The 12,732-nt window shown below is 39.7% G+C and overlaps 1 protein-coding gene across 1 annotated transcript in view; it reads left to right on the top strand.

Moving 5' to 3' along the window:
- Lpcat2 (lysophosphatidylcholine acyltransferase 2) overlaps positions 1-11,523 on the top strand; it is a 57,757-nt gene extending 46,234 nt beyond the window's left edge. The window contains exons 12-14 of the mRNA XM_090357631.1: positions 4,038-4,136; positions 6,517-6,652; positions 9,109-11,523. Coding sequence (XP_090213757.1) covers positions 4,038-4,136; positions 6,517-6,652; positions 9,109-9,293 — 420 coding nt within the window. The 3' untranslated portion in view covers positions 9,294-11,523. The remainder of the gene's footprint in view (positions 1-4,037; positions 4,137-6,516; positions 6,653-9,108) is intronic.
- Positions 11,524-12,732: the final 1,209 nt, after the last annotated feature.

Raw genomic sequence — 12,732 nt, 5'->3', positions numbered from 1 at the left:
GTATTGATATTTAATATGCATTAAAATTGAAGATTTTCAGAATGTTTTCCAAAGTGCTTTCTTGCTGGAGGCAGGGCTAAGGTGTTAGAATGCTTCCTTCACAAGTACAAGGTCAAGTTCAAAACCTAGTTTTGCCCCAAAATAAAAGAACTTAATGCAAACTATATTAAAACAATTTGATTCCAAACATGCTGGTAATATTCTGATGTACACGAGTACAAACTCTTAATCAGAATGCCCAGGTGAACAGAATGCCTCTTCCCTGACTTTTGAAGAACTGAAGATTGACTGGATTTGTAGTGTCTTCATAGACAAAGAGTCTTTTGTTGTTGGTTGATGACTAGTAAATTCTGTTTGAAGTAATCATTTTCAAAATGAGTTTTGATTATCTTCTATCTACAAAGATAATATGATACCAAATAGAACATAAAAGAGAGTCCCTATACTTAAGAGCTCACTATTATGAAATGATCAAAACTATATCCAGAAAAGTTGCTAGTCTTAAAACCAAGTATCTGAATCCAAATCAACAAATTTGAATAAATACACATGTGGAACAGTCTAGGATGATTGGTACCCGAGAATTCCTCCTGACATTTTAAATGGGTGGTGTCTGAACAAGTGATCTAGAACTTTCTGCTGACCTTGGAAGCCAGTGTGGTGCTGGAGGCTGTGGGTTCACCATGGCCCCACATATCCAGTCTTTTTGGATCCTGCTGATCACAAGGAAAAGGCTAAGGTCCGTGGTGTTGAGCTACAACAAGGCTATAAGCAATTCCTTGCTTCCATCTTTCTAGCTGGAGTTACATTGAGTTTTGGTGGTATAGGTAAGACCGGATGTCTCACAAGCAAGACACAACCTGAAATCAAAGGAATATTCCCAGTCTTCCAGACAATCAGTCATTATAACTTTAGAGACAATGCATCATTTTTAGATCAATTCTTTAAAACTCCTATTTAAGATTTCTTAATGAAAAAAGCCCACACTGGCAATCAGTTACCTCAGAAGTAGAGATCGCAGGAGACGCACGGTTCGGTTGGAGGCCAGCCTGAGAAAAGTAAGTTAGTAGAACCCTCTCATTAAATAAGCTTCGTGTGGTGGTACAATCCCAGCACTTCAGGGGGTATAGGTGGAAGGAGCATAGGACAAGCAAAAAATTCAAGACCCTGTTGGGGTGTGGATCAGTTGGTGAAGTGCTTGGCAAGTGCAAGACCCTGAGTTCAAACCCCATACAACATACATGCAAATGTGGAAGACAGATTTATCCATGTTGCACCACATAACTATGTTTCATTAAGTACCCCTATTCTCTGCAGCTTCTTGACAATGAACTGCAGCTGGTTGTGGTGCTTTCCCTGGTGTGTGTACCCTCTTGTCAGTCAGACTGTAGATGGAAGGGGATGCATCCTGTTGAATATAAATGACATTTCCATGAAGTTGATGAACAGAAGCAGGAAACACTCTCTTACAGGCTAGATTCAAGACAATGATGGAATCATGTGACTTGGGTTTTTATCTTGGGGATAAACCCTGTTGCTTTAGGGAAATCTTGAAACCTTCATTTCTATTTCCTCTGGTGTAAAGGTAAAATTAAACTATCATTCCTTTTCATTTCCTCCCTCCAGGAAGGTAAAGTAATATGGAGAAAATGATTCATGATTTTTGTTGTTATTGAATCTTGATTATTTGAGAAGCTTATGAAAGTTGCCATTTTTTCTCTTAAAAAATTTATAGCTGGGAGATTGACCTAGTGATTAGAGTGCTTGCCTAGCATGCACAAAGACCCAGGTTCAATTCCTTGGTACTTTATACATAGAAAAAAAGCACGAGAAGTGGTGCTGAGGCTCAAGTGGTAGAGCTTCTAGCCTTGAGAAAGTCCAAGGACAGTGCTCAGGCCCTGAGCTTTAGCCCAGGACTGGCATATATATATATATATATATATATATATATATATATATATATATCCCAATCTGGTGGGTTTGCACCTATTATCTCACCTACTCAGGAGTCAGAGATGTAGATTGTGGTTTATGGCCATCCTATTCCTCCCCCCCCCAAAAGCCCAAAACAACCACCACCCTACTTTAAAAATAACAAAACAAAATTTTTGAACCTGGCTCAAGTGATAGAACCTGCCTAGCAAAGATGAGGCTGAGTTCAAACCCCAGTGCCATTGAGAAATAATGTACATAGGGACTGGGAGTTTGGCCTAGTGATAGAGTGCTTGCCGTGCACAAAGACTCGGGTTTGATTCCTCAGTACCACATACATAGAAAAAGCCAGAAGTGGTGCTATGGCTCAAGTGGTAGAGCTCTAGCCTTGAGGAAAGCCCAAGGACAGCACTGAGGCCCTGAGTTCAAGGCCCAGGACTGCAAAAAGAAAAAAAGAATGTACATATAAACATAGTACATGATTTTAAGAGGTTCCAGGATGCTACCTGCTCTTTCCCAAGTTTATCCATGACACCCTGGTGAGGAATGATTGTCATGCTGTTTAAATTGTATATTTAAAGTAAGGGTCAGTGAGTCCAGAATGGTGGGTAAGGACAATGAGGAAAAGGCTCTATGCTAGGTGAGTCTGTGGTGGATGTAGGAAGGACTGGTTAGTGAAGAAAGCCATCCTTACCTGGAAGGGAGCCTCAGTGGAAGCGTAGCTATTAATCCCAGTTGGCCATCACACTGTTGTTGATGCCAAAAATTAAATTGACACAGTAAGTATTGCATTTGCTTTGTGGTTGCTGGCTCATAGTTTATCTGGGGATTCGCTACTTAAGGATTTACTGTCAAAATGCTTCTCCCACCTGAGATTCTAATCACCGTGCTGATTCACAGGGGTCTTCTTGCCTCTTTCCGTCTCTCTCCCTCTGCCTCTCCCTCTGCCTCTCCTTCTCCTTCCTCCTCCTTTCTCTTCACCTCCTCCTCCTCTTTTCCTCCCTTCTCCTTGTGCTCTCTCCTGAACCTTTTCCTTTCTCTTTTTAGCTCTGCTCTCTAACCTTCTGTTCTCCCTCACACGCATTCTTTCTTTCTCCCTTTCTCCCTCTGCCTCCATCTCTCACTTCTCTCTTCTGTCTGCTGTCTGTCTAGTTCCAAGTTCACATTCTCACAATTTTTCAGTATCCCTATCTAGATGACTCTTGAATGTGTAGGAAATCCTTTCGTTTATGTTGCCATTAGGAATGCCTCCTGTGTTTCACGTTTGTTGGATTAGAAGTTCAGGTTCTTAGGCGGGGTGTGGTAAGTGTCTCATACTTATAATCCCAGCTATTCTAGGGGCAGATATAGCAAGATATAGTTCAAGACTAGGCCAGGGTTGGAAAGGAAGGGGAGAGTAGGATTCTATCTTAGCTAATCACAAGCTGGGCATGGTGGTATATATGTATCTGTGATCTCAATAGATAGGAGGATTGCTGTTCAGGTCATTCCCAGTCACAAGTGAGACCCTACCTGAAAAATAACAAAAGTTAAAAGAAAGTGCGGAATGTTCTGGGCTCTGATGTCCTCAAGGAGCTACTATAGTTGCCCAAGTGTGGTCCATCTACACAGGTTGGCTGCAGATTAAGCCAGAAGCAAAAATGAATGCAATGAATGCCTCAGTTGGCCCTTTCTCCTTTCTTATCTGTTTTCTGAGTGAAGGGTTGTTTAGAAACTCCGCAGGACCCTTTGATGATCCTAGGTGTTTGCCACCCTGGCAGGATTTTGATGCTGGAATGAGTGTTTTGGTCTCCCTAAGAAAGAAAGTCTTCCATCCTGCCTCCCCCAGGAGGCTGAGCTCAAGAACCCAACCTGTGTGTGAAGATAACACACAGTGAATGGCTTCGGTGACAAAACATTTGGATATTTACAGGGACCTCTTTTCCTTCCGAATTGGACCTAGGGCAGGATTCTGGCTTGCTCTTCTATACCAGTGAGACATTTTACTGGACAGGTTCAGTACTGGGTGTGGAGCTTTGGGTGTACTTCCTGTTTCACCTGGCAGTGTGCTGAGCAATCCATCACCACCAGCAGCTTTCTAGATTGATTTCTCTTGTCTTTCACAGAACAATGATGGCAGCATCGACTTTCGAGAGTACGTCATCGGCCTGGCTGTCCTCTGCAACCCCGCCAATACAGAGGAGATCATCCAGGTGGCATTCAAGGTAGCCTCAGCCCCACTTGATTGTTTCGAGTCAGCTCTGTCAACCAGCATTGACTCTAAATGTGTTATCTGCAAAGCCAGAGGATCTGTCACTGGAGCGTGTAGACTCACTGTGACATGAACAGGAATAATATGATTACGTCTCAGCAGCCTGAGAATTAAAAAAAACAAAAACAAAAAGCCTCAAGTAACACCACAAACATCCATTTAAATGAAAATGGGAGCAGCCTAGCAAGATTAACAAGCAGATGATTGAACAGATTAACTTAAAAAAAAAATGTTTCTTTCGGTTTTATATTTTTGAAGCCCTGAAGTAAGGTTTTATACATATACACCAGTAGTTGTCGCTCTTCGCCCTTATTCATTCTGGAAAAGTCTGCTCTGGCCTTCATTTCTCATTCTGTGTCAGAGATACTTTAAGTCTTTTGGCTGACAGGACCCCATCACAAACATCCCAAGTTCTTACCCTGGGTTATCTTCCCAGAGCGTCAGGGCATGTTCACAGCCATACAGGGATCAGAAGTGGGAGAGATGACAGGGTGAATTGGCATTGTGCAGCTTCAGATACTATTTTTCATCTAGAGGGGCAAAAAGGCCACGTTGCACAGTGTTTCTGTAGGGGAGTGGGCACATGCAAATGAGTTTTAGGCTGGCGTCATCTCTCCACTTAAACACGTCTGCCTCTTGTGAAGTCACATGGTCTCTTTGCCTCTCTCCAGTTTGACTGCTAGGGACTTTCTTTCTCCCTACTTCCCACTCTAATCCCTTCCTGATGTTCTTAGAGAGGGGGAAAAAGCCCTACTGTGACCTCAACAAGTTTCCTTCCCCTTCCATTTTCTAGAGACTTCTTTTGTCCAGAGTTCTTTCTCCTACCTGCCTCAGCGTCCCATTAGAGGTAGTCTCAGGGACTTTTGGGTGTTCTGCCATCAATGACGGAGTCCCAAGTTTGTTATTATGTTGGTTTAAGCAGAGTGAATTAGGCTTATAAAGAACACAAGTAGTTGATGTTTAGCAGATGGCCGTAAAGAAAGGATCAAAAATAAGTTTAAAATCTTCAGCTTTTACAGACTTGTTCCTCATAAAACCCAAAATTATGCACATAGCTAACTTATTCCAATCTAGACATTTATATTTCTGTTCGGGGTTTGTAAATGTAATGATAAGTTTAGGCAAGCAAATAGTCACTTTTGGGTTTACCAATGAAAGACTTGATAGAAAACTTGGCTTCCCGAATCATAGTAATTACTGTTTTTAAAGAAGCCGTGAGAATTTTGTCTAGCCTAGACCTCGGTTTGAGGATGAATGGGAGGCAGGGAGAAAGGAGGACTCACAACTATAATTAGCTGTTTTTTCCAGTAAGGCAAAGGTCATGCTCTATGTTCATTCCTTCATTCATTAGTTAATTGGTTAAGATTCTTTTGGTTTATTTTGTTTGTTTGTTTGTTTGCCAGACCTGGCTTGAACTCAGAGCCTGGGCACTGCCCTTGAAACTTTTTGCTAAAGGCTAGCACTCTACCACTTGAGCCACAGAACCAATTCTGGCCTTTTCTCTGTATGTGGTACCAAGGAATCAAACCCAGGGCTTTGTGCATACTAGGCAAGCATTCTACCACTAGGCCACACTCCCAGGCCAAGTTTTATTTTATTTTTTAAGGCAATAATCTCGCTGTATATTTTAGGCTATATTCTCTTCAGATTTGTGGCTCTCCTGCCTCAGCCATCCCAGGTGCTTGGATTACATTCATGTACTACCGTATCCAACCCACACTGGTATTTCTAACCAAAGCATAAGTTTTATGCTTTCTGGGTTGTTTTTTATGCTTTTGGAAATACTTTTGCATATGTTTAATTTTTATTTAATATTTTATACTACATAAGATCCTATACATCCTTCTCTTTGGATAGCACTTCATCTTTAACTTCCTACTATTTTTTATTTCATTTTCATAATGACCTTTAGAGGTAGAATATTTAGATCTCAGTTTTTCAGTTTCAAGAGATAGGACAGACTCAGTTAACAGTTACGCCTTAGTAGAATTAGCTGGGAGGCCAGGAGGTGGTCTCAGAATGCACAACCTGTATTTCCTTCTCCTAAAGAGCCTATTCAAGCCTCATTTGGGGCAAAATTCATTATGTTACCCTCCCATGATCTTTGTTCTCACTCTTTAGAGTCATGTTTGTTTCTTCCACTAAACTGTAATAGGACAGTACTTCACACTCATACACACACACACACACACACACACACACACACACACATACACACACATCTTAGCCACAGGCACAGTAGATGTTAGAATTATGAAAGAGTTTATTATCTAAGATCATTCAATACCCGCTATGCTCTGGGGAGCTTACAATTATGTTGTCTTTCCTTTCAGCTCTTTGATGTTGACGAGGATGGCTACATAATGGAAGAAGAGTTCTCCACTATCCTGCAGGCTTCTCTTGGGGTGCCTGACCTTGATGTCTCTGGTCTCTTCAAGGAAATTGCCCAAGGGGACTCTATTTCCTACGGTGAGTAGGCAGTTTGGCTCTTGGTTTACATAGAGGGCATCCAGATGATGAAGTAAAATACAAAAGTGTTTCTCTTAGTTTTATTACTAGTTGAAATAATTGCAACAATCAAGGTGGTACTAACAGTATGGTTTTTATGTGGTGGTGGTGGTGGTGGTGGTAGGAGCTAATTTTTGAGAACTTCAGCCTGAACCACCCCTCTAAACATTTACTTATTTACTCTTTGCAAAAGCCAAATTTAACCTAATTTCTTTTTTAAAGCTACTCTTAATTATTCTTATTTGATTGAGTACAAAGAATTTAACTTTCCTATAACCATACAGCTAAAGAATGCTAAGCCAAGATTCAAAATTCAAGGCAGAGACCAGGCTTGGTAATCAACAGGTGTAATTATGGCGCCCAGAGGGGAAGGCAGGAGGATTTTGAGGGTTTGAGACTAGTCTGGGCTACATAATGAGCGGCATGACCTGTGTACAAAACTAAGAAAGAAATCCAAGACAGTTTGGCTTTAGAGCCTGCTTCATCCACTCTGTATCACTATCATCGTGGTCTCCTGCAGATGGCCAGGCAACATTGAGCAAGTTGTTCAAGTTAGGTTGAAACCACAGTAGGATATGAACCAGCGGACCGACAATAATAACTAAACCATTTGTACCTGTTCTATTGAAGCAGTGCAGGAAAGCTTTCCTATTCACTCCCCCTAGCAGACCTTGGGAGGGAGAGTCCGTCCATGAGTAACTGATGGTCTTTCTCCTGATGGCGTAAGCCCATACTTCTAAACAAGGATGCTGACTTAGTTTCCTTGCATGCACAAGGGAGAGGGCTAGGTGGTTCTTTCCAGCCTCAGCTTCAGTTTGTTCTTGGAAACCAGGCTGGCTTATCTTTTAACCTTCTTTTCTGACTAAAGGGGCATTCCTTAATTCCTTAAGTTCTTTTTCTTCTTGGCATTCAGAGTATTAGCTAGTTAACTTTCATTGAATGAGGAGAATAGAGGGTTTACTCTGTCTTTAATTACTGTCACTATGGCTACCTCATATTTCCTTTAAGCTCATTAATTGGAGCCCTTAACCAATTGAATTAATTAGAAAGCAGGCAGGATAAAATAGAGATGTGTATGTACTGGCATGACTCTGTTAATCCATGAGTTCTAATTCTCCTCTGACCATTTTACTCTCATGAGTACTCTATTATTCTCAACTACCAAGTGATGAAAAGCTAGAACAACTATGTCACTGGAAAATAATATGAAATGATATGCAGCTAGACTTCCTGTTACCGATTTAAGTACTTTTCTAGAGTAGTATGCTAAATAAACTTCAACCCTTTACAGGATACACAGAATGTCTCCATTTCCCATTATCCATTTCCCTCCACCCCCAGTCTAGTGGGGTTTTGTTTATTTGTACTGGTATTGGAGCTTGAATGCAAACCCTTTAATGCTACGGAAGGTCTCTCACCAATGGGAGACATTTTGTATATTCAGAAAAGAAAAAGATTGGAGGTTTTTATTTTAAAGCACATTTCTGTTAAAAAGTAGCAGTAAGGTTAGCTACAAATCACTTCGTATTATTTTTCCATTGAAATCGCTGACCTTTTGAACAAAGCACTGTGTTAAAATGAAAGCCCTTGGTTTCAGTGGATCAATTCTCATGCTCAATTCTCCCAGAAGCCCTCTTTCCCACATAGACATGGAGCTTTTTAGAAGAGAGTAGACACACTTCAGAATAGAGAACAGCCCCTGTATTCGGAATGCCAGCTTACCGGAGGCTTGGCATTCAGTCTTGACACTGAAAAGCCTTCTATACTCATTTCAGCTCTCAGCCTAAAACATTTGAAATGTGAAGCAGTCTACTCCTCAGAGGCCTTGTACCTGATTATTATGCACCCTATTTTAGCCACTGTTGACTATAAACCCCAGCTCAATTTTTCAAGTCTGGGTCCTTCTATTACAGAGTTAAGATCGAAAATAGTTTCAGAAGCCATCAAGAGACAGTTCTGGGTATAGGAATTAAAAAAAAATTATTGCTAATGGCCGGGAGTTTGTCCTAATGGTAGAGTGCTTACCTCACATGCATGAAGACGTGGGTTCAATTTCTTGGTAGCACATACATAGAAAAAACTGGAAGTGAGGTTGTAGCTCAAGTGGTAGAGCTCTAACCTTGAGAAAGCACAAGACAGTGCTCGGGCCCTGAGTTCAAGCCCCAGAACTGGCAAAAAAAATAGTTGTTATAAAATAACGGAAATAGCAAATGGACTAAGGCATTAATATAGTGTAGTGAAGTTTTATGAGGTAAACACTTGCATAGCCTTCATTTCTTTTGTCATTCATCTATCATGGATATACTGAGTGATAGAATTTCACAATAACTGTATGTTCAAAGATGTTTGGGAATCTGCATCATGCCCAAAGCACATTTATCCCAATTTATTTGATGTTTTGTTTTCTCTCCTTCTAGAGGAATTCAAAAGTTTTGCCTTAAAACATCCAGAGTATGCTAAGATATTCACAACATACTTAGACCTCCAGACATGTCATGTGTTCTCATTGCCAAATGAAGCCCAACCCGCACCCTCTGTTGCAAGTAATAAAGTCAGTCCCGAGAACCGTGAAGATAATCCATCAGACAAAAAGGATGACTGAGAACCAGATTTCCAGTGAAGAACACAGTGGCCTGGGCTTGAAATTATGCAGGCATTTGTTGATCATATTTGAAATATCTGTTGAGCAATTACATCTTAAACAGCTTTTTTGGTAAAAATGATAGATTTTTACTATGGCATATCAAGTCATATCCCTTTTCTCTTTGTTGTGTTGTTAGATTGGTCTACTGAGGTTAAATACTATACATATGTATATAATGGATATTTCTAGTTCAATTGGCATAACCAAGGGAACCTATTGGTCTTATTATTTACTGGTCAGCATTAATTGACATTGAAAGAATTTTCAAATACTTTTTAATTCACTTTCTTCTTTAAAAAAAAACAGTAATACCATTTTTTCTCTAGTTCCCTCTCTTTCTGGGAAAATAACTATGAGTGTGAGAGAAACATTTCAGAGTTTTTCTCTTCCACAGATTTTCTTTTCCATTTAAACATTGATTTCTTGGATCACTGGATCTAGAAAGGAAAGTTCCAGTCACAGATGAGGCTTTGCAAGCACTTATTCTCCCTCCCCATCTTTCTCTGTCTCCACAGCCCCGCTCCCCCCTTCCAATCTCTTTCTGTATGATGGTACTGGGCTTGAACTTAGGGCTTTGCACTCTTGCTCAGCTTTTTATTTATTTATTATTTATTTATTTCTTTTTTTATGGGTCATGGGGCTTGAACTCAGCCTGGGTGCTGTCCCTGAGCTCTTCAGCTCCAGGCTACTGCCCTACCCTTGAGCCAAACACCACTTCTAGTTTTCTACAGGTTAATTGGAGATAAGAATCTCAGGTCCTCTTGTGCCTGGGCTGGCTTTGAACCTTGATCCTCAGATCTCAGCCTCCTGAGTAGCTAGGATTACAGGCATAAACCACTGCACCCGGATTGCTCAGCTTTTTAAACCAAAAACTGGCACTCCACTACTTAAGTCACACCTCCCATCCATCATTTTTCTACTTCATTAGAAACTCAAAGAAAGCCTTGCTAGCTTTGAGCCTCTATCCTCCAATCTCTGCCTCCTGAGAAGCTAGGATTATAGGGTGAACCACCAGCACCCAGAAGGACTCATTTCTCTTTAACTTGTATCTCTACTCTAGATTTCTTTAAATTATAGAAATCATATGATTTTACATGAGTTACGGGGTTGGGACTGTGTTTTACAGCTGACTGACTGCTGTGGCCAGAGGCTAAGTGGGAATTGCCTTATTGAAAGGGACATTGATTGCCTAATGAGAAAATGAATTGTTTGTCACACAATTAAATTTAATTTGAACAATGGTTCAGAAGGTAGCACCTGCCCAATAAGTAAATCAGATTTGTTCTATTTATATAGTAGTAGAATTAATATATTTTACCATCAGAAGCGAGTTTTATTTTGTTACATGTCCTCTCAATTTTTAGAGATGGTCTAAAATATCTACAAAAAATCAACCTATCACTAAACTCCAGAGAACTCCCAAATATTCTTTATTAATAATTCAAGGCCATAATGTATATGCCTGGCAAGAATCCAGCAGTAACCTTTTCCATCTACATTAAGCAATTATTTCCCTGACATCTTGCATGTATTATGTCTCATGCCTACATATTGCATAGTGTTAATATCATTTATGTTAGAGATTTTGAACAAAGAACCCAGCTCTTTGTTGTATCTGTCTTTCAGAATGTATTAGTGATTCACCCTCAAGCTAGTATTTTGAAGTCATTTTCCAAACTGAAAAGTCTCATGAGAGAGTTGGAGATTGTATCTATTCAAGAGTTATTATTTTAAACTTGTTTTACATACTAGGAGTTAGTCTTCTAATTTAATGGGTAAATATGTATTTGGAGCATTGAATACCAGAAAATTTCCTCTGTAAATATGTGTAATTATTTGTGTTTTTTAATGTCTTAAACGGTTTAAGAAAATGTGTGAGATGAGCTGAAATAATTGCTTAAGTAATTTGTAATAGTAAGTAATGTTTATAATAATGTCTGTCATATGCAGTGAATACACACTCAAGTAACTTGATTTTATTTTTAATCATGGAAAAATAGTCACTCATTAAGCCTTTTAATCATGAGAGTAGCACTGTAAATTAAAGGATTTCTATGAGGTTCTTAAAAATGACCTCTTTGCTCTTCTGGTTGAAAATAATGTTTTATGCACTCTATTTCCACTTCTATGAATGTAATATTCCTGTGTTATGGTTGCATTGCTGAATAAACAAACTTTCTATATAAAATTCTTGGCAATTAAAGAAAAATTCCAATCTTACCATTTTGTCTCAAATATACCTTTCTTAATATCAGAGGTTGAATATAAAGTTTTTAAATTCATATTTATGAACTTGATTGATCATTGCTATTTGCACTTAAACTTTATAAGCTGTCAGGCATGATTTTAGTCTAATGACAGACTCAGATTTTCATCATAGTAGCAGCAGCCATGATTCTTTTTTTTTTCTGTAATAAGATTTTTTTTATTGTAATTAGTAAAAGGGTTACATATTTGCCAGATAGAAGGTGCATTAATTCACATACATTGATACCCTTTCACATGTCTTGGTACCCGTTTCCCTCCCCCCCCCCCCCGCCAGCAGCAGCCATTATTCTTAAAGAGCTGTATTTGGCATGATGTAGAGTATGGAATGACACACACACTCCTTAGTGCCACAGAGCACACTGTGATTTTCTGAGACACCTTTCTAAGACAGAGTGAGGAAGGAAACCATAAATTAGTTCAATGTACTAATGGGGGAAAAGTTACTTGTCGAAATGAGAAATACAAGATCCTAAAACTTACAGAAACCTATAAGTTTCAATTTTTAAAAAAGTTCCCTTTTTTTTTGTCATGGGGCTTGAACTCAGAGCCTGGGCAGTGTCCCTGAGAACTTTTACTCAAAGTTAGTGCGCTACCACTTTGATCTATAGTGCCACTTTGTTTTCTGGTGGTTAATTGGAGATAAGAGTTTCACAGACTTTCTTTCCTGGGCTGGCTTTGAACTATGATTCTCAGATCTCAGCCTCCTTAGCCTCATGGCTAAGACTATAGCCATGAGTCACAAGTGCCTGCTTTCACCAAAACAGTGAATGCTTGGTGACAAAATACCTGAATGACACAATTGCCCTTCTTTTGACTCTGCTTTGAGAGCATCGTATGGCTGAGCATGACAATTTAAGTGGCCAATTGAAGGAGACCGGCTCCCTTATTTTGCAGTTAAACTTGTGTGTGTGTGTGTGTGTGTGTGTGTGTGTGTGTGTGTGTGCGCGCGCGCGTGCGCGTGCAAATAAACGTGATTGACTTTTATTATTAGCACTTAGAAGATATACTGGACACAAAGTTAGCACTCAATATTTGATGAATGTATGAATAATAGCAGTTTTTGGTTGTGTCTCTTGTGGTATAAGAAGAGAGAAAATCTTTACAACGAACTTGAAAACCTGGAATTATT

This window comes from Megascapheus bottae, chromosome 24 (assembly GCF_031878675.1).
Source record: "Megascapheus bottae isolate mThoBot1 chromosome 24, mThoBot2.hap1, whole genome shotgun sequence".
In the NCBI taxonomy this organism is placed as follows: Eukaryota; Metazoa; Chordata; class Mammalia; order Rodentia; family Geomyidae; genus Megascapheus; species Megascapheus bottae.
Note: the sequence above shows the minus strand (reverse complement) of the source record. Positions and strands in the feature narration are given on the sequence as shown.